The following is a 22,933-nucleotide window of genomic DNA, read 5'->3' on the forward strand; positions in this document are numbered from 1 at the left end:
ACGCGCGCAAACCTCCTCCCATGTGCACCCACTCTCACACGCTTCCCCCAAACAAACACACACACGCTCCTCCCTTACACATGCTCTCCCTCTGCACATGCCATTTTCCCCAGACAGGTGCTGTCCTCCCCCGATTACATGCATTCTTCCGCCATCCACTTGTTTCTCCCTGCACCCCCCTGACATGCACAGGCACCCCACACACCCTACCCCACACACATGCCTTCCCTCCCAATACGCGCAGCTTCCTCACCACACATGCGCACTCCCCTCCACAGCGCCCTCCCCCGAGACACACTCTACACCCAACGCACACAGACACACACACACACACTCACCCACCCCCAGACACGCACACACAGACAGACCTGTGGGTGGGAGGGATTTTACACACAGTGTAAGTCAATTAAATGTGGAAAAGCTAGGAATCAGTACATTTTTGTGAGGCAAAGGAACTCAGAGTTAAGGAACCATCGAATTAATTGACTGATCCATACTTGTTCGTTTAGTGAGCCCTGAAGAAACTCTACTGCATAACTCTATCAGTCATTTTCTGCATATCTGTCCCTCCAGTTCACTGGTTCATGCTGCAGCAGTCACTGGCTTTACACTGGTCCCCAAAACTGTGCACTGAAGCCTGCTGCTCATTCTCTGCCACTCATTAACTGCACCGATTCTCTGCCGTTCCCTCTGCTTCACTCAGGGGTTTGGAGGGTTGGCTGCACTGAGTAAACATAGTTCAACCTGTAGTAAAGCTGCAACTATTCTTTGAAGAGAAGCCAAAAGGATCAGCACTGGCTATGTTCCAGCTCCTTTAATTATTGTAGATAAGCCCCATTCTTACTTTAAAGCCAAGCACCCATACTGCTCTTACAGACATGTTACAGTCTGAGTTTTAAATTTTGTTTTTAAAAAGTCGATTTAATAAAGGTAGAAACTTTTCATTCCGGGTCTCTGCACTATTCACCTGTGCTGCTAGTTCATTGGAGTTGACTGTTGCCTCAGTCTTATGTAAATGTTAATTATAGTCTGCAGTCACGAGTAACCCATAACGACCAACACAGTGAGGTCAACAAAGACTATGATCCTTTCTTGTCATCATTAGTTAAACATAAACCAAAGCAAAGGGCAGAAGTTAAAAATTCTGAGGGAAGTGCTCGAGATAGCAGTAATAAAGTTCACTTCCGCTGATAGTTTTAACCATCTTATCGGGATTGTCACCATATGCCTTCATCAGACTTGGATTCTTTATCTTCAGATATGTTATCAACCGGCTTCCAGTTGTGCAATCACTTCTTCCCCTCTACAGTTGCTCAGATCATCAAAGGCTGCTTCCCAACTGGTACCCAGCCATCCACAACTTACTGCTTTTCTTTGTGAAAACTTTGCTTCCATCGCCTTTTAGCACTTGATCATCAGCGAAAGGAAAAAGCAAAGCAAGTTAATTTTCATACATCAAGTACACGTCATCAGCTGTTGAGTTGGACCAGGACAAATGTAATCATGGGAGTGGGAGAAAATAAATGATGCTGTGCATTTCACTTCTGGAACTTGCAATCCGTTCCAACCCTGACCAGTGGGATGAAAATCTGGCTTGTTAGATGTGATAAACTTGGGCAGTCACATGCTGTACACACCCAGGAATGGACCAAAGCAGAAATCTGCATCTTATTTAGTGTAAACAGGAAACCTCACTGAGACCATAGAATGGCGATTTTAGGAAACTGAGTTGCTACATTTGAGCAAGGTATTCAAAATTATACTTTCATGACCCACATAAGTTCACTTAATGGAATCATGAGGGCTGTGTCTAAAATTTTAAATCCACATGCCTGTACGTTAGTAATATATCTTGTTGCTGATTATATATAATAGTTGTGCTGTGATTTGAGATTCATCAGCTGATAAGACAACAGCAAAGAAACCATTTTACCAAACTTCCAGATCCACTAAATTGAGCAGGGTACAAATGAAGAAAGCAAATGGGGTGAATTCCCATAGGATTCGAGCACTGGAACATCCCAGTCCTTTAAAGTGGCATCTGAAACTAATTATATCTGAGTTGAGTGCCCAAGGGTGGCACTGGGTTTCAGAAATGCAAAGTGTTTCTTGAACTCACAAAACAAGCTTCAATAATTAACATTATTTTGTTAATGTTCAAATGGTACAGTATGAACAATGAATTGCGCCTGTACCTTTGTAAAGTCAGATTTTGTCCATTTCTGTTATCTCCATTTGTTGGACTTTAGCCATTTTGATAAGTCATTTCTGGGAAGCATTTGCTGTGACTTTGAGCTGAACTGCTTTCTAAAGCAAGCCAGCAAACACAATAGGAGAAAGGCCCTGAGGGTCAGGTGTTCAGAGTAAATAAATGTTTAATGTGAAAGGAGAAGCTTAAGCAATGGGATCAAAGGCTGAGATGTGCTGTAGTGTGTTTGCAGAGGAGCAGTGCTCCAGGTGACCACCTCCCTTGAGATGCCATACTTTCAACTGGAGTAGAGAGGTCTTGACCTTTTAGTAACATGTGTACGATTGCCCCAACAACAAACATCAAGACCCAGGTTTTAAAATAGTAAATGCTGGTCAGAGCACTGTAGGCTTATTGACATCTGAAAGAGAAAAGATGTAATACAATATCACGGGAGCCCTTTGTCAAAATTCACCAGTTCATAAAAAGTGACCAGCCTCTGTCACTGCCTGAAACATTGAGCATATTTCTTTTTCTGCAAATGATTACTTTGTAATGTATTTTTAAAGATTACATTTTCAACCGTCATTGTTTATCTTTTGCTTTCTGATTTGTGCCTCCAGCAAGCCAAACACAAATCATGTTGCTCCCTGTGAGTGAGCACTTGGCTGGGTGAGGTGGCACCAGTTAACACTCCTTTTATCCTCCGAGGCCAAAGGGCTGTGTCTCAACCGGGTAAAGTTGATCGGTAGTTACTTTGATAGTTGTTGAGTCATTGGTCATTCCTGCGTGACTTACACTTTCCCGAGTTCAGTAGCTTCGACTCTGCAGCTCCCCACCACTTTGAAGAGTTTGGGTAGGTGGGCGGATTTGCTGGTGGAAGATGAATTTTAAATTGCTTTCTTGAATTTCCCAGGGGAAGATGTTGATTTAATCTGCTTTTCAACTAATGTTGTCACTCAAACTCCTCTGGCAAAATAGTTCACAGAAGTTCTTGATCACTGTGTCTATCAGTCTCATGCTTCCTGACTCTGGTACTTCAGTTGCCCTGATTAATATTTATGATTCCGAGCAAATCTCCTTCTGGTTATTTTTAAGTACCTCTCCTGACTTGCATGAGCCAGAAACACGAATAGAGGTCACTGTGGTCTCTAAGCATTGGTCTCAGCTGAAGCTTGCAAATAGCAAGTAGGATTTTCATAGTTCTTTTCTCAGAATCATCTATCGCTTGATCTGTAAAATCCAATTGCATAAATATTTGGTTAGTTGTTACTCAGTAAAAGTGTCTCAATACCCATCCATAAATTAAGTCCAAATCATGGATAATGAAAACACTTAAAACTTTGTACCAATATCTACAGATCTGTGTGGCTGTATGTTCTCAAACTGATTCTAATGAAGGGAAAAAAACTGTCCCTTTGTCCAAATTATCTGTTGCCTAACATTAAAGTCCATAATTAATTTTCCAAACATCTGCCATGAAAATATTGGAGCCCTCAGAGAGTGAAAGAGAAAAGATGTAATACAATATCACGGGAGCTGTAAATAGCATGGTGTGAGCCTGCCTTCAGCGGTGTCTTTTTAAACTGATGCAACGATGCTTATGTTATCTTCTGTAACATAAGAAACTGGTCAAGGATATTGTGATATGGAAGAATCCAGCAGACATTGATTACAATTAACTATTATGTACAAACATTACATTCACAGGCACCAAAGTGTCTCAGTTAATATTAAATTATTAGAGTGCAGCCCTATGGCATTCTGAGACCTGATTACCACTGAGGAAAGTTTTATTTGGCAATTGTTAAGTTATGTCTTGTATGTCCAGAGGATGGAATCTCATCACTCCAGATGTTTTGAAGTATCACCTGTGCTTGCTGAAACTCATCCATTGCAAATGGATTTGCTGGTACCATTCCAGTCCCTGTCAAAGCACCATCCTGCTGGGAATGCACTGTGTTGCCTTCAGATCATTCATGCACCATTGGAACAAAATTGAGTCTCGTTGGTTTAAAGTATCCCATTCCTTAGGATGTACAGTGTGGATCTATGTTGGGTAAACTCAGGAAGTTGAATAAATGCTGAGAAATGTGGTCATTTTAAGGTACAATACATAAAGGAACGAGAGAAACTGACTGGATCAGTATACAGCTTCAGACTTACTAGACTCATTGTACTATTGGCTAAGTAATATTTATCAGTCACTTCTTCTCATTTGTAGATTGAACAACAGTAAGCATCAGCTTATACTTGTTATAGTTCAAAACCATAACACTTAAGAGGAAGCCAAGAGTTGGCTTTTCGGTTTGTTCTTCAACTGTCCTGTGAAGATTAGAACAGATTATATTACTTTGGAGAGTTGAAGATCATCTGAAATTTTGCCCTCAATATGTTGTGTCTCAGCCAAGAAAAGGTTGGTTTGCTAAAAATAAATTTAAAGATGTAACTAAAAACCATACAAAGTTGAATCTTGGGTGACTACACATGGATCGAGGGAAGTAGCTATGTTTCTCTGCAGATGCTCTAGTTGAATAATCAGCGCCACCTGCTGAATTCTTGGTTTTCAGTTACTGTACCTGGATGTCTCAATATACAGTAGTTTGCACTTCAGCATTAGCACATCAGAGTACATTTGAACTTGAGAAACATTTGGTGCTTGGACCTTTACAGATTAAAGAGTTAATGAGGAATCTGGGGATTCAATTATACTCAGGAGCATGTGAACCTTATAAAATTCAAAATTGGGACAAAAGATTTGTGAGAATTTGCAACAGTTATTTTTTTAAGAAATCTCGAGTACAAACCACCGAAGATAACTATGATGTATTTAGCATCCTAATTACTCAGAAACCCATTATGACACTCAATTGCTGTTTCCCTCACATGGTGCCATGTTTCTTGTTTGTCTGCCATTTGATCTGATGTTTGTACCTTCATTATTGTGGTGATTACTCTCTAAGACAAAGGCACTGTATTCTATTTTGTCACTTCTGAAGAGTGCAAGGCAGAGAAGTTCAGATATATCTCTGGTCATGTTTCCATCCTTATCTAGATACTGATTGAGAGCCTCCTAACTTTGTATAACAATCACAAATAAGGAAGCTTTTGGTTTAACAGTTTTGTGGAGTAGAACGTGTTATGTATATTTTCACAACTTTTGTCATTGTCTCCTTTAGGCTAAGTTTGCTATTCAGAGAGGTGCCACAGCAGTGATTTTTGATGTAACAGATGATGCAAGTGCTGCGGGTCAGGTAAGACAAGTATTCAAAGCCTCTGTCATTAACACCAACCACCAGACTGCATAACCTGGGAATAATTTGGGGAAAATATGATCTTTTGTTAAAGTCTATTTTTCTACAACTCAGCAAAAGCAGCAGATTGTCACCTCTCGCCAGAAGTGTGATGTAAGTGCACACCTTTCTAAGCATGATCCTAGTCATCCAATTTGTCACTGAGCAGACAATATCTCGAATTCTTCAGGAACTTTTATTGAAACCATTTTTATTTCCAGGCAAGCATTGACTTCTGTGGAGATGGACATCCACAGCAACTAGTTTTAAAGATCCAAAAAACAGTCACAGGTGAAACAAATGAAGAATGTGGCTAATTCAGGGGACACACAACCTGTTATTCTTCAGACACTACAACATCATTCTGAGCCACCAAAACAGGGAAGACAGGACCTTAGTTTTATCATAGATCCTATCTGTTCATGGAGGCATAAAAGTAATAGTAGCAGCAGTATCCAGGATGAGTTTAACCCCTTTGATTGGCATCCTATCCATCATATTAAACACACCCTGATATCATCACCAGTGCATCTAGGCTACAGTGCATGCTATTTTGAAGATATACTGCAAATCCCTGTAAGATTTTACTTTCAATAGCATCTCTCAAAGCCACAACCCGTACCAACTTCAAAGGATAAAGGCAGAAGACACATGGGGACATCACCACCTGCAAATTCCAACCAAACCACACATGACTCTGATTTGGAAATATTTTGCTTCATTGTAGTTGGGCCAAAATTCAGGACTTTCTACTTAATAGCTCTATGGGAATTCCACTGCTTAAAAAGGGCAGTAGACAAAAGATGGGGAATTATAGACCAGATAGCTTAACTTCTGTTCTGGGGAAGATGTTTGAGTCTATTATCAAGGAAAAAATAACAAAGCATGTAGATAGAAATTGTCCCATTGGCAGACACAGCTTGGTTCATGAAGGGCAGGTCATGTTTAACTAATCTTTTGAAATTCTGTGAAGACATTACGAACATGGTGGACAACAGGGACCCAGTGGATGTGGTGTACCTAGATTTCCAAAAGGTCTTTGAGAAGGTGCCGCACAAGAGGCTGCTGCATACGATAAACATGCATGACATTATGGGTAAAGTATTAGAGGATCGAGGATTGGTTGACTAACAGGAAGCAAAGAGTGGGGATAAATGAGTGCTATTCTGGTTGGCAATCAGTAACTAGTGGCTTGCCTCAGGGAGCAGTATTGGGACTGCAATTATTCACAATTTATATAGATTATTTGGAGTTTGGGACCACATGTAGTGTGTCAACATTTGCAGATGACACTAAGATGAGTGGCAGAGCAAAGTGTGCAGAGGAATGTGAAACTTTACAGAGGAACATGGATATTTTAAGTGAGTGGGCAAAGGTTTGGCAGATGGAATACAATCTTAATAAATGTGACGTCATCCATTTTGATAGGAGTAACAGTAAAAAGGACTATTACTTGAATGGTTAAAAAGTTGCAGCATGCTGCTACGCAGAGGAACCTTGGTGTTCTTGTGCATGAATCACGGAAGGTTGGTCTGCAGGTGCAACAGGTAATTAGGAAGTCAAATGGAATTTTATCCTTCATTGCTAAACGGATTGAGTTTAAAAGCAGAGAGGTTTTGTTGCAGATGTATAGGGTGCTGGTGAGGCCACACCTGGAGTACAGTGTGCACTTTTGGACTCCTTACTTGAGAAAGGATGTACTGGCACTAGAGGGGGTGCAGAGGAGATTCACTCGGTTGATTCCGGAATTGAGGGGATTGGCTTATGAGGAGACCTGAGTAGTCTGGGATTATCTTCATTGGAATTTAGAAGAATGAGGGGAGATCTTATAGAAACATGTAAAGTTCTGAAGGGAATAGATGAGATCGACGTAGAGAGGATGTTTCCACTGGCGGGTGAAACTAGGACAAGAGGGCATAGCCTCAAAATTAGGGGTAGAAGATTTAGGACTGAATTGAGAAGGAACTTCTTCACCCAGAGGTTTGTTAATCTGTGGAATTCCCTGCCCAGTGTAGTAGTTGACGCTAGTCCGAACAATGGTTTTAAAACTAAGATAATGAACAATGAAGGAATTAAGGGTTATGGCGAGAGGGCAGGTACGTGGAGCTGAGGCCACGAAAAGATCAGCCATGATCTTATTGAATGGTGGAGCAGGCTTGAAGGGCCAGAGGGCCTACTCCTGCTCCTAGTTCTTCAGATGAACTGCAGAGATTCAATAAAGTGACTCACTACCTCCTCAAGGGCAGTTGGGATAGGAAGTAACATGCCAGCAGTGTCCACATCCCATGAACCAGTAAATTAAAAAAACTCTGTTTAATATTTGATTAGAAGGACCACATTTCTGACAAAGCAGCACTTAGTAAAAACACCACTGAAGTATCATTCTAGGTTGTGGCCTCTAACCAGAAAGGAGATCAAGCTCTCAATCTCCATAGAGGTAAGAAGGCTGTGACTGAGCACGTCTACCACTAAACAAAAAATCCAAAAGCATCAAATGTTGCACTTTGGGGGCCCTTAATGTAAGTGCATAGTAAACTGTGCTACTGTTCACGACTTGAGCACTAAGACACACTCATCAATTCAAGGCTGGATTCCATTTTGAAGGGGGTAATTGTAAGAAAATGGAAAATTATGAGAGGGCATGAGGGAATAATGGCAAAGACCAGTGCTTTGAACGTTGATAGGTGGACATGTGTGAGTAGAATGCAGCTTTCTCCAATCTGTGACTTTAACATCATGAGAGGTGGTTTGATTGAACAGAAAAATGTAACTCGTTCAGAGAGCATTGCATTTATATAACCAGACATGAGAGAGAAACAGAATTAGATTTGTTGATAAGATATTGATACTAATTACAAGTTTGTGTTGGGTCAAGAATTTAAAGCTAAGAAGGATAATTCGTATGTATTTCCAGTTTTATGAAAAGAATGTCCAAAGTGGATAAATGCTTTATATTATGGAGGAATTACTTTATTCATTTGAGCTGAGAGCCCACACGCTAACTACTAAAGTGAGTCAGTGAATGAGTGGTAAATGTGGTAAAAACTATTCTAAGCTTCACTCAGGAATATGTCTTCCAAATAAGAAACTAAAGTTAATCTGACTTCAGGACTTTTGTTGTACTGAGCAATCAAGTATTAACAAATGGGAAAGCAACACAAAAATCCTTTTTTTAAGGAAAAAAGCATTTGCCCACAAATTATTTGCCCTGCTTTTCTGTGTTCAAGCAGACCTATCTTTCTGAAGATACTGACCGAATTGATTTAACCCCACTGGAATCATATGCTTAATGTCCTTCTGTAGTAATGTAGTTAATTAGAGTGCACGGTGAGAAGGCTTGAAGAGTTTAAACCTTGGTATTGACATTCTATAAATGTTAATAATTTGGTTACTCTTTCTGTATTATTAAAAAGTGGGATCAATCTCCATTTTTCTCTAAACTGAAGCCTTCCCTAAAGTGAACAAGTTTCTTTTTAAAAATTGATGATGAAAGCACAGAATAATTTAAGTGAAATCCAGCACAAGCTTAGGATTGTAAAACTACCACAAAGAAATGAGGGACACCTGTAGAAGTGGAGTGGGTCACCACTGGGCTTATTAAAGTGAGCTTTGAAGCTAAGATCAAGAGTATACCATGGAGGATGCAATGAATATTAACAGTTGGAAATAATGGATACATGTCAAACCTTTGTAAAAGGAAACAAAAAGTGTGAAGAGTGAGACCATAGTAGTTGATTAAGGAAATCATAACAGATCGCTGAGGACCTTGTATAAATTGTTTGTGGATGTTTTAAATGTGTTAGAATGTAAAAGGAAACTAAAACTTGAGTGTGAGAGGTAATCAAGAGATTCTAAGTAACATGGGATATTCAAGGTCATTCTTCCAATGTCTGCATGGGTTTCCTCCGGGTGCTCCGGTTTCCTTCCACAATGCAAAGATGTGCAGGTTAGGTGAATTGGCCAAGCTAAGTTGGGGAATGGGTCTGGGTGGGTTATTCTTCGGTGTGTCGGTGTGGACTTGTTGGGCCAAAGGGCCTGTTTCCATACTGTAGAAAATCTAATCTAATCAGTGCTGTGGAACTCCGTTTCTCTCATGCTGCCTCCACGAGTTGCGTGTTTAGTTTCATGGGGACAGACAGACAGAGTTTGCCCAGAATGTGCACTGTTAATGGAATCGTTGTAGTCTCTGTTGTCTTGTTTTTCTCTCTAAGAAACATGGGTAAATTCTATATCTCTTACTGTGAAAATGAGTCTATGCCAATTTGTAATCCATCTGTGTTTTTATATCATTTAGCCCTGAGTGTTGAGACCCTTTGGAATTTGTAAACTTGCACATCTTTTGTATCCTTTCCACTGGTTGGTGTACACATTAAGCAATGTAAAGCCTCAAGTTGTAGACAGCCTTTGTTAATTCTGTATTGGTAAAAGTTTTCAAGTTATAAGTTACATACCTATGAGTGTTGCTGAATACAAGATCATTAATTAATCCTCCAAAAGGACACTCCTTTACGTGGCTTTTTTCTCCCTCTTGGTAGCTGAAACAGAATCAAGAGGATCTTTTGCCTTGTCCAGTTATCCTGATCCAAGGTCATGATGCTACCCAACTGATGAAGGTCATTAACACCAATGGTGAAGCAATAGTCAGGATTCATGTCAAGAGTGACAGATTGGGTCGGGTAAGTGATATGTCAGAAATGCATATCTCAAGCTTAGCTGAACACTTGAAAAGTCAGTGGAAATATTCTGATTAACTAGAGGTTTGTGTAAGATAATAAGCTCTTCATAGCAACCCAACACTTGCACAGAACGACATTCAGTTTGGGGACCCACTCAGCCTCCTGCTATTTCATCATTTTTGGCACAATGTCTAATTAGCAATAGGTTCATAATACTCTCATATTTAGCTGCCAATACTTGCCTTCATTAAATAGTTACCTAGAGTAATACTTGCAAAACATTTTTAGGTAACTTACTCAGAATTAATTTTCAACTATTTTCACAGAGGTCCTAAAGTTGGGCCACCAAGTGAGCAGGAGGATGTGAGGCTATCTGCGTAACCTGTTTATAAACCTTTGTGAAAGCTTCGTTCGAAAGAGTCTGAGACAGATATGGTTTCATCAAGCTAATTATAGTGTAACTAACCTGTGGATGGATGTTTCCTGGGGTCTGTCTGTAAGACAGCCTCAAAATAATTCCCCATTGTATATGTTTTTCATTAGAAAATCTAAAACATTCTAACTAAATCTGGAAATGAGACTGAGGTAGGAAATGTGACTATGGGCTGAGAGCACTTTAAGGTAAACAAAAACCCTTCTCTATTCATTCAGCTAAGAGCATTTCCTGAAGCCTTCATTTATTCATTAGAATAATACTGATCCCCATCAAGCCTACAATTCCATTCTCTCACTTTCAAAGCGTTGACAAGTTAAAATATTCCAAAGTTGGGATAATTCAGGCAAATTATGATCCCAACTGTATTGGTTGGATTGGATGGACCCACAGGTCACATGTTAAGTAGGTGGGAGAAAAAAAAACATGATTTGACAACTCCGTCCATCCACCATTTGTCAATTTTGGAATATTTTTAAGTGTGTTTTATCTTCCTATTTTGTGGCCTCGTTATGAGGAAGTCAGATCACATCTGAAGTCTTGAATGTCAGTCACTAAAAGCCAGAGCTATGGGTCAGCATGAAATACTTTCTTACAGGGAATCTGAAATGTATGGGTCCTGTATATAAAAAAATCAATAACTTCCCATAGTACGTCAACCTGTCTCTGCACAGATTAATCCTGAATGATGTTTTCATTCCTACAGAGTTGCAAAAACAAAGTTTATCACTTCCCAAAAATCAATCCCACCTTTCCTCACCAGAAATACATTTAATTGTCTCTCTAACCATTTTATACCACCTGCCTTAATGCCCTTTCCCTGTACCTTGTTTCCCCTATTATTCTTTGAGTCATTAAGTTCTTTCAGCATTCTTCCATCTGCATTCTGAAGTTCTATCCCTTAAAAATTTTGCCTCTTTGCCAACTCTCTCCCTCCAACCAAAAATATTGTCTTTATTTGTTTCTCCTAAATCTTCCTTCATCATTGCTCCTTTCCTCTTCACCACTTGTGAATCCCTGTAGAAATGTTTTAGACCTGAAATGGAATGTAAACCATTCAGCACAGTGAGCAATGTAACTGGAGCAATTGTGTTAATTCCCATTATTTGAAAAACTTTGTTTAGGTCAGCTGAACATTCCTTTTCCAAAAGAAAACAAGCGCAACACCCATAATCTTTCCTTGTATCTTAAATTCCCTATGTCCAGAATCAAAAGTATGTGAACCTTCATTTCCCTCTGAAAAGCAGCAGTATTCCTCTGGTTATTGAGTGTGTCAAATGGGGCCTGGGAGGGAGTTGAAAGCTGAAACACAGAAGTATATACAAATTCTGACCATTGAAGACGATAGTGTAGGTAACTGAGTTGTGGGTCACATTCCAGTAACTAGGTATAGGAAAATGGGCTTTAACTGCTACAAGCATGAAATGTATCTCTTTTCTTTCCTGTGAACAGCCCTCGGGCAGTTCAATATAACTCGCTACTTTCCATTGTACAAGATGAGACTTGCAAGGCTCAGCTATACACCACACATTTTGTTTCATTTCTCTTACACAGCAAATCTATCAAGCTGCAAATGTACAAGTAATGGGGAGTGAATCACAGACAGCTAGTAACTGCTGGGAATTATCTTTGATACTTCTGTGACACATCCAGTCTGCAAAGTGTTCTTGGAAATGGTTCCCTGACTGTGTGCCTTCTCCAGTAATGTAACGATGATATACTATCATAGCTGTCTGAATTATTCCTCTGATATTTGTCATCCACCCATCTACTAACAAATGACTTCTTGTCCCATGAGGGAAAATTACAAGAGTTGTGGTTCCTTTGAAAATTTCTTCAGCCCCAGCCTTGCACACCAGGTAATGTTCACATTCCTGTAGTACCCAGAACTGAGTGTTTGTACCTCTTTTCCCCTCTCTCTTGCACACAACACTAATCACTTCCATCAAAGCTTTATTCTTCAAAAAGAACCTAAGATGTTTAATGTCGTTTTTTAGATTTTGTTCACTTAATTAGGTCTCTTCTGCTTGTCATGTTTTGACTGAGCCATTATTACGCCAAAAGATAGAATTGTCTCAAAGACTCAATCAGTAATCTCCGTTTCTCTCCTCTTCAGCCAGCCTACGATGTGGGGATCCTCATGACTCTGATTGTGGCTTTCTCAGTTGTTGTCATGATCCTGGCGGTGAGAATCAAATGCAAGCAGAACCGGACTCGGGTGAGAGCAGTGCCCTCCAATTTGTAGCAGTCTTGGCTGTTAGTTTTCTGTTAAAACTTCAGTCCAGTCATGTAACTTAACTTTGGTTTGCATCTGTGAATACTTGTGATCCCGCATTCATGACCACTCAGGATTCTTTGCTGTTACTATCGCAGTGACAATTCAAATTTAGGTTCTGAATTGTGCCCTAATAACACTTGTTCTTTTCTGAAGGGAGACATGCAATAATTGCATCGTACATGTTACAAGATACAATCTGCCAGCCTAAGATTTGTGTTTAAATGCACACAATGTGGCAATGAAAAGTCTTCAGACTCAATGACTGCTTGGTTCTCAAAATCTAAGATTTGATTCTATTTGAGAGTAAGGTATGATAGAGACAGTGCACATTTGAAAGTATTACAGAATCTCTTCGGTATGAGCAGTACTCGCTGTACTAGCAGTTCTGGCCTTTAGTTTGAAATCTGTTATAACCCGTGTATTTCTCCTATAAGCTTTTGGTACACACTGTAAATTTTCCATACTTGTGATATATTGTTGAAGAAGGAGATGCTCCTGTGAGGTTCAGACTCAAATATACCTTTAAAGCATGAGGTGCTTTATCTGATCTTTTCAGTTCAAAAACAGGAAACACACAGAGGATCGACAGCACACGTGCAGAGCATGAAAACCAATGCTTTAAGAATCCCTCAGTTGGAAGACATAATGTGTTGATGAGCGTTTAGAAAGGAACGGAGCAAGAGGATGGGATGTAACAACCACATGCATAGAAAACTGATTTTTAGCGTGCTCAGGTAGAGGATGGAAGGTGGTCAAAATGAATTCACAGGGGACAGAAGAATGTGTAGGATCAATAAAGCATATGATGCAGCATTGGGTGTAAATTGCTGATGGGAAGTTCAAAAAGGCATTATGCAAACTGGCAAAGAGAAAGAGATTGAACTGGCCCAGGAGTGGAAGAGAAAAATGGTTTTGCATAATTCATGCTGTGACTGGAATGTCTCTAATGTACAACCCACCCATTCTCCACTTGGTTGATGACATAAGGACAGACGGTAAATAAGAGCTGTAGTGAAGATTCAAGACTGTTTAAGCCAAAGTTAAAACCAAAGGACTGCTTATATCTAGTGGAAAGATGTCAGTCATAGATTCCTCCCCCCCCCCCCCCCAACTCAGGTTGGGCCCTCAGCAAGCTTGTAACATTTCCCAGGCATATCTAAGACTCTTGCTCACTCTCGCACTTTTGCTCTCTCAGACTCTTTTTCGCGTGCACTGTCTCTTGTCTTTCGCTCTCTCTCATGCCGTCACTCTCCCTTTTGTGCTCTTGCTCTCTCTTGCTCTTCCCCATCCACTCCACTCCAGGATAAAGGACCCCTTGACCTTTTCTTACATCTCAACTGGTTCTTTGTTCAACATGTCACCTTCTAACTGAAGTGTGATCTACAACCAAAGTTTTTCTGGAAATCACACATTGCTTTCATTTGTTAGATCCAGAGGATGCAAACTTGAGCATATCTGTTATACCGTCAATGTAGTTAGTCATCCCTTGCTAAGTAACATCGTGTCACTAGAATATCTCTCTTACCAAAATCACTCACTTCTCAAAAGTCTCTCTACTCTATTTCTATATTAAAGGCTACACTGTTTATTAATCAATTTGTTGCAGCTAATTATTCCAGCTTTAATAGTCAATAAAATTCTTAAATGCATAAAGTTTTCAGTGACTAGTATGTCCCAGTCTTGACTTTCTCGATGTCTGGGATCTTTCCCAGCTCTCAATCTTGCATGTTCCCATGTAGAAATAAACACCTTTAAAAGCCGTAGGGCCTGTATAATATAGGAAAGTATGAATAATTCATTGCGATTATAAATGACTGGCTGTTGCTGCAAATGATCCAAGAAAGCCATCAATCCAAGGAGTGGGATGTTGCAGACTGCCTATTCCATCATGTTGTGCTGTTCAACTGTTCCAACTTCCACAGTATTTTCTGTCCATAGTAGGAGCAACTCCTCTGAATGCTCGCCAGCTGTAAACCGGCCGGGAATCCGATCTCAAAGTTATATTTGTTGATATGCTTTGAGAATGGATGCTGACTACCCTGAACCCTGGATTGAGACTCCTTGCAACTGTCGTCCAACTGATGAGTGAAAGTGTAAAGGGTTTGCCTTGTAGCAAGAGTCTGAACATCACAGTTAAGTGGTTACGTCTAATAATGATGCCACATCCATGCTACTGGAAATCCAGTGAATGTAACAATGAATATGACATAAAGAAAGGAGAAAGAAAATAGAGAAAATCAGCTGATTCAGATACAGCGCTGTTTGAATATACTTGATATAACATCATGATGCCAATTTGCCTTTCAACCTGCCAACAGTGCTGTCAGCTGCCGAGGCCCTAAGCTCTTACTCCCATCCTGACCCCTCTATTTCTCATAATTTCTCTCCTTTTCTAAGATGCTCTTGAAAATTTGACACCTTAATTAAGACCTTTATCATCATGCTAAATTGCCTGATAGTGTCCACTGATGTGCATGCTATGTAGATTAGTCATGGTAAATGCAGTGTTATGGGGATGGGGTGGGGCGGTGGGTCTGGGTAGGGTGCTCTTCAGAGATTCAGTGCAGACTCATTGGGCTGATTGGCTTCTTTCTGCAGTGTAGGGATTCTGTGATTCTAATCTCAATGTCATCCTTTTTTAACAGAATTCCTTGCAGCAGCAGACTATCAATGCGATCAGCCAGCTCGCCACACGCCGTTATCAATCAAGGTGTCAGGCTCAGGGTCACGAGCATCAGAACAGCTTGGATTCACAGAGTAGCAATGTGTCAGAGCCAGTGTGTGCTATCTGTCTGGAGGAGTTTGCTGATGGGCAGGTGAGAAAAAAATCATAGCAGATTGATTGGAACAGCTAATAATAGAAATCCTCATTGTCATAAATGAGCTTAATTTCTCAGCCTGATATCTTTCAATGAATTTTTTTCCCCCAATTAGATTTTTGATTCTTGTTGTGTTACCACGCATTTGTATTTAAAATGTATTTGTGCAATAAAACCAAACTTATTGAGTTCTGGATTGTGAATCTGCAAACCCTTATCATTTAAAAAGGATCTGATTGCTGGTTTGAATTCTGGTTTGAGAAGAAAGGACTGTGTTCTGGCTTGCCTTTCTAGTTTGCCCACTAGAGAGCAAGATCTTGACCTCTTCTAGCTGGGCTTCAGTTAAAGCTATAATAATCCTTTGGTCATTCCATTTCTCAGATTTTAATTTCACTTGTTGCATGATGCTCCAGCCTTCCTCAAGCTGATCCAGGTCATTTGGTGAAAGAATCACACTCATAGTTGTCTGTGCTGTTCTATTAAATAGTTGATTCCCACTGTCCATGTCCTGTGTGTTCACTAGAATGTAATGTTTCTCCTATGATTGATGTGTCTTTACAGGATCTACGGATAATTTCTTGTTTCCATGAATTCCACAAGGAATGTATAGATCCCTGGCTTCTTCAGCATCGTACCTGCCCTCTCTGCATGTACAATATCATTGGTAGGTGAAAGTTCTGAGTGTAGTTCAGGAATTTTTGAGGGAAACAAATCCTAATTGAGATTTGACGCTGTGGATTTGTTAAATGGTAAGGGATAAAACAGCCTGATGCAGATTATAATATACATGAAGCAGTATCCGTACCTCTGAATGCAATGACTTTTGGTAGACATAACTACCAACTGAGGTAATTTGTTTTACTGTCTCTGGAGGTAAAAAAAACATTAGGGCAGCAAACATCAATAGTAACTGGGACAGCAAATGTGATTTTCACCTTGCTGGCTGGAGTGACCTTGTGTTATCAGAACAGGTCTGAAAGCCTGCAATTTTTCAATCATTTTGAACCGAGTAAAAATTGCCACTTTTTCATTCTTTAACAGCACTGTCTGGTACTGTGGTCAATGTTCAAATTCTCTCCACTAGAGTGAATTTGGAGCAAAAGTAGCAGCATTCATACCTCTGCTGTTGATACTGGGGGATTGTGATTAAAATTACAAATGAATAAATGCCATATAAGTCCAGTTTTGCAGCTTTGTGTGGTTGCACAGCCCAATCTTTGAGAAGATAAAGTAAGTCATCTGCAAGCACATATAGGGGTAGAATGTGTACCAGGTCCATTTGTAATGATATTTGAGACCAATTTCAAGTGTGACTCAGTGGCCTACCTTGTGCCTGTTGCTTTGAAGACTGGTCCCCATTCCGTTGTAAAGCTATAATGGCCCCTGAGCCTTAGAAATGTAATTAAATGTCAAAGGAAATATTTGGCTTTAGTAGTTGCTAATGATTCATTATTCCGTTTTGTTTTCAGAGGGTAGTTCTTCAATTCCGCAACTGGAACCTCAAGACCAAGCCAATCCAGCTGCTCAACTAAACCAGCGTATCCATTTGCTCAGGCGTTACCCTGGTCATGCGCATCTTCACAGGCCAGACACTGCCATTCCTTCCAGGCCTTCTCGCTTGAACAATCCCAGAACTCCAGGAATGCAAATTGCACCCCCTGGCCATTACTTTGTTGCTCCAGAAGTCTATCGTGCAGGGTTCAACACCATGAGATATGTGGCCACAAGGCCCCAACAATCTTCAAACTTGCATAGGTGTAACTACCGTCATGTTGATGGCCAAGGAGTTTTCTACAGACACCACAGACCCTTTACTGTCCGAAAAGGCCCACCATGGCCAGACCAAGTTCTTCATCACCCATGTCTGCATAAACCTCCCTGCTGGCCGCAGCACCTTTCAGCATGCAATGCCCCACTATCCTCACATCACTTAACGCCTAACTGTGCTCCTGATCATTCACAGATCACCAGCAACCATGACAACCACAGCTACTCAGGGGACAGTTTTGGTATTAACTGTTCAGTGAGAAGTGGATACCTGGCTGACAGCCCAGGTAGTGATTCCAGCTCAGGTCCTTGCCACTGCTCCTCCAGTGATTCAACACTGGACTGTACAGACATCAGTAACCATTGTACCTATGGGAGCCAGTCAACCTTCCGTAGCTCTCTGAGCAGTGAGTATGATCCTCTTGTGTACTGTGGGGCGGGTGGGGAAACTATGAAGAGTTCAACCTTTGAAGTACAGAGACCCAGGTCAATGGACTCAGTTAATGGTCCTCTGGAAGACAATGTGTTTAGCCACACTCACTACCACCATCATCGGCACCATCACTATGGCGACGCTGACCCAAGTCCTGAAGGAGTGCAATGTATGAACCCCAGCTGGAGCTCAGCAGAGAAGCAGGATAGCACACAGTTGGAGGAGTTCATGAATGATAAACGACACTGCCAGCCTGAGGCAGAGTTCAGCTGTCAATCCCAGTGCGCTGCCCATCCTGTCCAGTGCCCCTGCTTGGACCAGCACCTGTTACTCCCCACTGGACTCTGCCTTCCTGAAACATCCTTGAAAACTATGGATGTGGAAAGGAGAAAGAGTGAGGCAGTTTGTGCCAAACCAGATCAAGTGCCTTCAGAAAATAAATCCAGTCGGACCAGTAACAGGAGGAGGCGAAGGAGGAGGAAAAGAAGTTTCCAGATGGATCAACCAATGGTTTACTTCCATCAGGACTACAGTACTCTGGAGGACTGTCGAGTACATATTCATTATGGGAACCGTGGGCGGCAGTGCCATCTTCCAAATGTTCAGCCGTCAGTGCCAATCCCTTTAATCCTAAACAATGGAGCCTCTAATGAATGGAGTTTCCCATTTTGTGAGTGTCCTAGCTCCCTCTGTCAGCAACGCCTATGTCAGGTTGGTTCTGAGCCACAGCTGGCAGAAGAGCAGCACATGAACAACAATGAGCCACGACACACATTTCAAGAGAGCTGTACTGAAGTGTATTGTGATGGAGTACAAGATGAGTCCTTCCACTGCCAGACAATCCCTAACAATCCAGGTAGATATTTTAGGGTTCATACATTAGATTTACCTTACATGAGGATCAATGTTCGGCACAACATCGTGGGCTGAAGTACCTGTTCTGTTCTGTACTGTTCTATGTTCTATAAGAGTGCATATATTCCTTGAGAAGAAAGAAAGAAATATTTTTGTTGCCAAAAATAGATTATTGTCCATGTTATGTTTATAGCTTGTATTTATTTTATTTCTGGAAACCGCCTTAGAATGGTAATGAACCACAGTGAAGAGATTGTTTTGTAAAAGAGTATTGCAGTGGTTTCCATAGGATGCAGAGTGTCCAGGACAGTCCAAGGTGCTAATCGCATTAAGTGGCTGGGGAGATTTCAGCTTCTCTAGTAACATCCTAAGCGTTGTTAGTGATTGGCTATACATTTATAATACAATACACTACAGCAGAGGAACAGGCCCTTTGGCCCACCAAGTCTGCATTGATTCCTAATCCTCATTTAGGCCCTCTACTTATTGCCTATATGTGGTTTCTATCCCTCTGTTCACTTCCCTTTCATGCATATTAAATATTGCTAATGTGCCTGCTTCCACCACCTCCACTGGCAGTGTGTTCCAAGCACCCGCCACCCTCTGCGATAAACTTTCCTCACACTTCTTCCCTAAACTTCCCTCTCTTGCCTAGAACCAGTGCCCTCTTGTAGTTGACTATCCACCCTATCTATGCCCCTCATAATTTTGTAGACCTCTATCAGGTCACGCCTCAGCCTTTATCTTGCCAGTGAAAGTTTATCCAATCTCTCCTCATAACTCCAGAATAGGCGACTTCCTGGTAAACTTTCTTTGCCCCCTCTTCAAAGCATTCACGTCCTTCTGGTAGCTTGGCAATCAGAACAGCACGCAATATTCCAAATGTAGCCTAACTAAAGTCTTACACAGCTGTAACATAATTTTTATATTCGATGCCTCAGTGGATGAAGGCAAGTGTGCTGTATACCTTGGTGATCACCATATCCACTTTCAGGGATCTGTGGAGCAGTCTGCCCAGGTCCCTCTTTGTCATTCCTCCTAAGCGTTCTACCATTTATTGTACAATTCGCACCTGAATTTGATCTTCCAAAATGCATCACCACGTATTTGTTTGAACTAAATTCTTATCTGCCATTTTCCTGCACAAATCTGCAATCTACCTCTATCCTTTGACAATCCTCCTCACTATCTGCAATTTCGCCAATTTTGGTGTCATCTGCAAACTTACTAATCAGACTACCCACATTTTCTTTCAGTTCATTTGTGTGTAATACAAATGAAAAAGGTCCCAGCACTGATCCCTGCAAAAGTTACTGATCTCCCATCCAGAAAGCACCCTTCCACCGCTACTCACCGTCCTCTGGCATTGGTTAGAGAAATGCACTGTTTGTGTGTTTGGATTTTTATCCCTTTCAACAACAACAACTGATAGCACCTAAGGTGTTAGCCCAGCACAGAACCCCACAGTGGGAGGGAATCCAGAGCCTTATGCCTTTGCAGCAGACTGCACAGACACAAACGGCAGGATGATTAAAAGAACAGAATTTTGTGAGCCCTTGAATGAAATCCCATGGTAGGTAGGGGCGAGATCTGGAAGGAATTTGAAACCAAGTATGAGAATTTCAAAATCAAAAAATGGTTTGACCACAAACCAGTGTGGCAGTAAGCACTGATGCATTAGGGGTAACTGATCATTTGTTCAATTTAGGACCTGGGCAGCAGTTTTGAATTATCTCAACTTTGCAAAGGGTAGAATGTTGGAGATGAACTAAGAGTGCAGGGCATCATCAGGTAACAAGGGGAATGGGTGAGATAGACATGTTTTTTATTAAGTAAGAGAACAAAGGATTATGGGGAAAAGACAGGGAAAGTGGAGTTGAGGATTGTCAGATCAACCATAATTTTATTGAATGGTGGAGTGTACTTGATGGGCTGAATGGCCGCTTCTGCTCTTGCATCTTATGGTCTTACAGCAGTCCATCTGGTGCTGTTAAATGTGGGAATGGGTGATCATAGTACTAACACAAAATTTTGGTCAGGTGTTTATCTTGCAGTGCAATATGACACCAAGATTGCAAACAAACTGATGTTTGATGTTAAGGAGATAAATGGAGTGGATAGTTAGGAAATGAATTTTGAATGGGGATTGGAACAATGGCAATGGAATTCAGAGCATATTTCAGTGAGAGGCCTGAGGGAGAGATTTCTGCACAAGTCAGGTGGACTTTGTTTAAAAAGCAGCATCTTTCTCATGTAAGAGAGCTTCATTTCAAGTCTTTGTAAACAAGGGATGTTTTGTTATTTTAATGTATTTAATATGTAATATATTGTACAGTTAATTATTTTGTGTGACTTACTTTCTCAATTTATGCTGCTTTGCTCCATTTTGAAACCTTGAGAACATACCTAAAATTTCAGAAGACATTAATATGGTATTGAGAGCATAGATTACAATTTTCAACTTGCATTAAACTGAATCACAGCCTTGAACCAATTATCATCCATTCTGGCACCAGATCTTCGAGCGGACAAATGATTGGCTGTATCTTATTTGGTGGTTCATTGACCCTGCATAATAAGTGGAACTCTGGATTTACTGTCACAATATTAAAGTCTCTTAAATTATTTATTTTACAATTGATCAAGAAATAAGGGCCGGGTTAGAATTTGCAATTCTTCATATCATGAGAGTCTTGCTGAGGTAAAGACACCAAAGGATCTAGGGAAACAAACTGTCCATTCTGGGCTTTGTATTCAAAACTGGTTTATTGTACCAGTCAAAAAGTAGATCACTCTTCTCTGCTCATGTAAGGGCGCTACATAACGTGATTTTAAATAAACTTAACCTAGTTCTTCGTGGGCGCAGACCCAACTGGAGCAAAAGGAATTTCCCATTTTCAGTATCACTTGACACTGAATTAATCCAGCTTTGATAGCACACCAATGAGGAAGGAGCGATTCCTCAACCCAACCTCTGCTGAATCAGCTTTGGAACTGTAGGACAAGGTAATGTAGAAAGAGTTTTACTCTGTAGCTCATCTAAAATTATTTCATGCGACAGCTAGGGAGCATAACTCTGTATGTGCCCTGTGCTTCAGGTGATCTGGGAAGAGTTTAGGCTGACAGTACACCCTTGAAATGCAAAATGTTTAACCTGAGTGTGAAGGCAATTCACGTAAAATATGTGTGGCAAAAATAATCAGCTGCACCCTAATTTTCATTACATTTTCCTATTGTATAATGTGGACAATTCTTCAAAAGTAATTGCTGGAAAGCACATTAGAACTGTTCAGTCATGTGGTAGAGTGGCCATTTTAAGTGTGATGCCAAGTCAGTATACACCAGAAAGCTGCTGAAGAGGGCTTAGAAAAGATTAACCAGGATGTTGTTGGGTACAGAAGGGTTGAGTTACGAGAAAAGGCTGGATAAGCTAGGACTTCACTGGAGGTTGTCAGGTGACATTATAGAAGTTTATAAAATCATGAGAGTATAGACAGAGTTAATGTTGGTTGTCTTTTCCCTGGGAAGGGGATTTCAAGACTAGGGGGCACATTTTTAAGGTGAAAGGAGAGAGATTTAAAAATGACATGAGGGGCAAATCCTTTCTATAGAGGGTGGTTTGCACGTGGACTGAACTTCCTGAGGAAGTAGTGGATATGGATACAATTATAATGTGTGAAAGACATTTGGATTAGTGCATGAATAGGAAAGGTTTGGAGGGATATGGGCCAGGAGCAGGCAGGCGGGACTAGCTTAGTTTGGGATTACGTTCAGCATGGACTGGTTGGGCCAAAGGGTCTGTTTCTGTGCTGTATGACTGTGTTGAGATATCTTCAGCCTTCTGGAGTATTTCATTGTTGTAGTTCACCTCAGAGAACTGGTGGACCTAACAGTTACTGCTGCTGCTTTCATCAACATCTGTATCCTCCATGATGAAATGGGCAATTGTCCCTGTCAAAAATCACAGGTAATGAATGTCCACTTGGTAAAATGCAGACCTGGGACTGTGTTCCCATTAATCATTGGAGGCTGCGGGGTGGGGAGCATTGGCAGGGATGAGGAAAGAGAAAGCAATAAATTTATGTTCTAGTATTTGTGTCAAAGATTACCTCACTGAACTGTCAATCTAATATAATCAGTAACCCCTCACACAATTACTTTTTATCCACGGGACCCAAGTTCAAACCAACC

The 22,933-nt window shown here is 40.8% G+C and overlaps 1 protein-coding gene across 1 annotated transcript in view; it reads left to right on the forward strand.

Moving 5' to 3' along the window:
* LOC122564224 (E3 ubiquitin-protein ligase RNF43) overlaps window positions 1-22,933 on the forward strand; it is a 225,409-nt gene that overhangs the window by 200,977 nt on the left and 1,499 nt on the right. The window contains exons 6-11 of the mRNA XM_043718921.1: window positions 5,368-5,442; window positions 10,017-10,157; window positions 12,707-12,808; window positions 15,514-15,684; window positions 16,249-16,351; window positions 17,157-18,743. Of these exons, the coding sequence (XP_043574856.1) occupies window positions 5,368-5,442; window positions 10,017-10,157; window positions 12,707-12,808; window positions 15,514-15,684; window positions 16,249-16,351; window positions 17,157-18,743 (2,179 nt within the window). The remainder of the gene's footprint in view (window positions 1-5,367; window positions 5,443-10,016; window positions 10,158-12,706; window positions 12,809-15,513; window positions 15,685-16,248; window positions 16,352-17,156; window positions 18,744-22,933) is intronic.

The sequence above is a fragment of the Chiloscyllium plagiosum genome, chromosome 28, assembly GCF_004010195.1.
Source record: "Chiloscyllium plagiosum isolate BGI_BamShark_2017 chromosome 28, ASM401019v2, whole genome shotgun sequence".
In the NCBI taxonomy this organism is placed as follows: Eukaryota; Metazoa; Chordata; class Chondrichthyes; order Orectolobiformes; family Hemiscylliidae; genus Chiloscyllium; species Chiloscyllium plagiosum.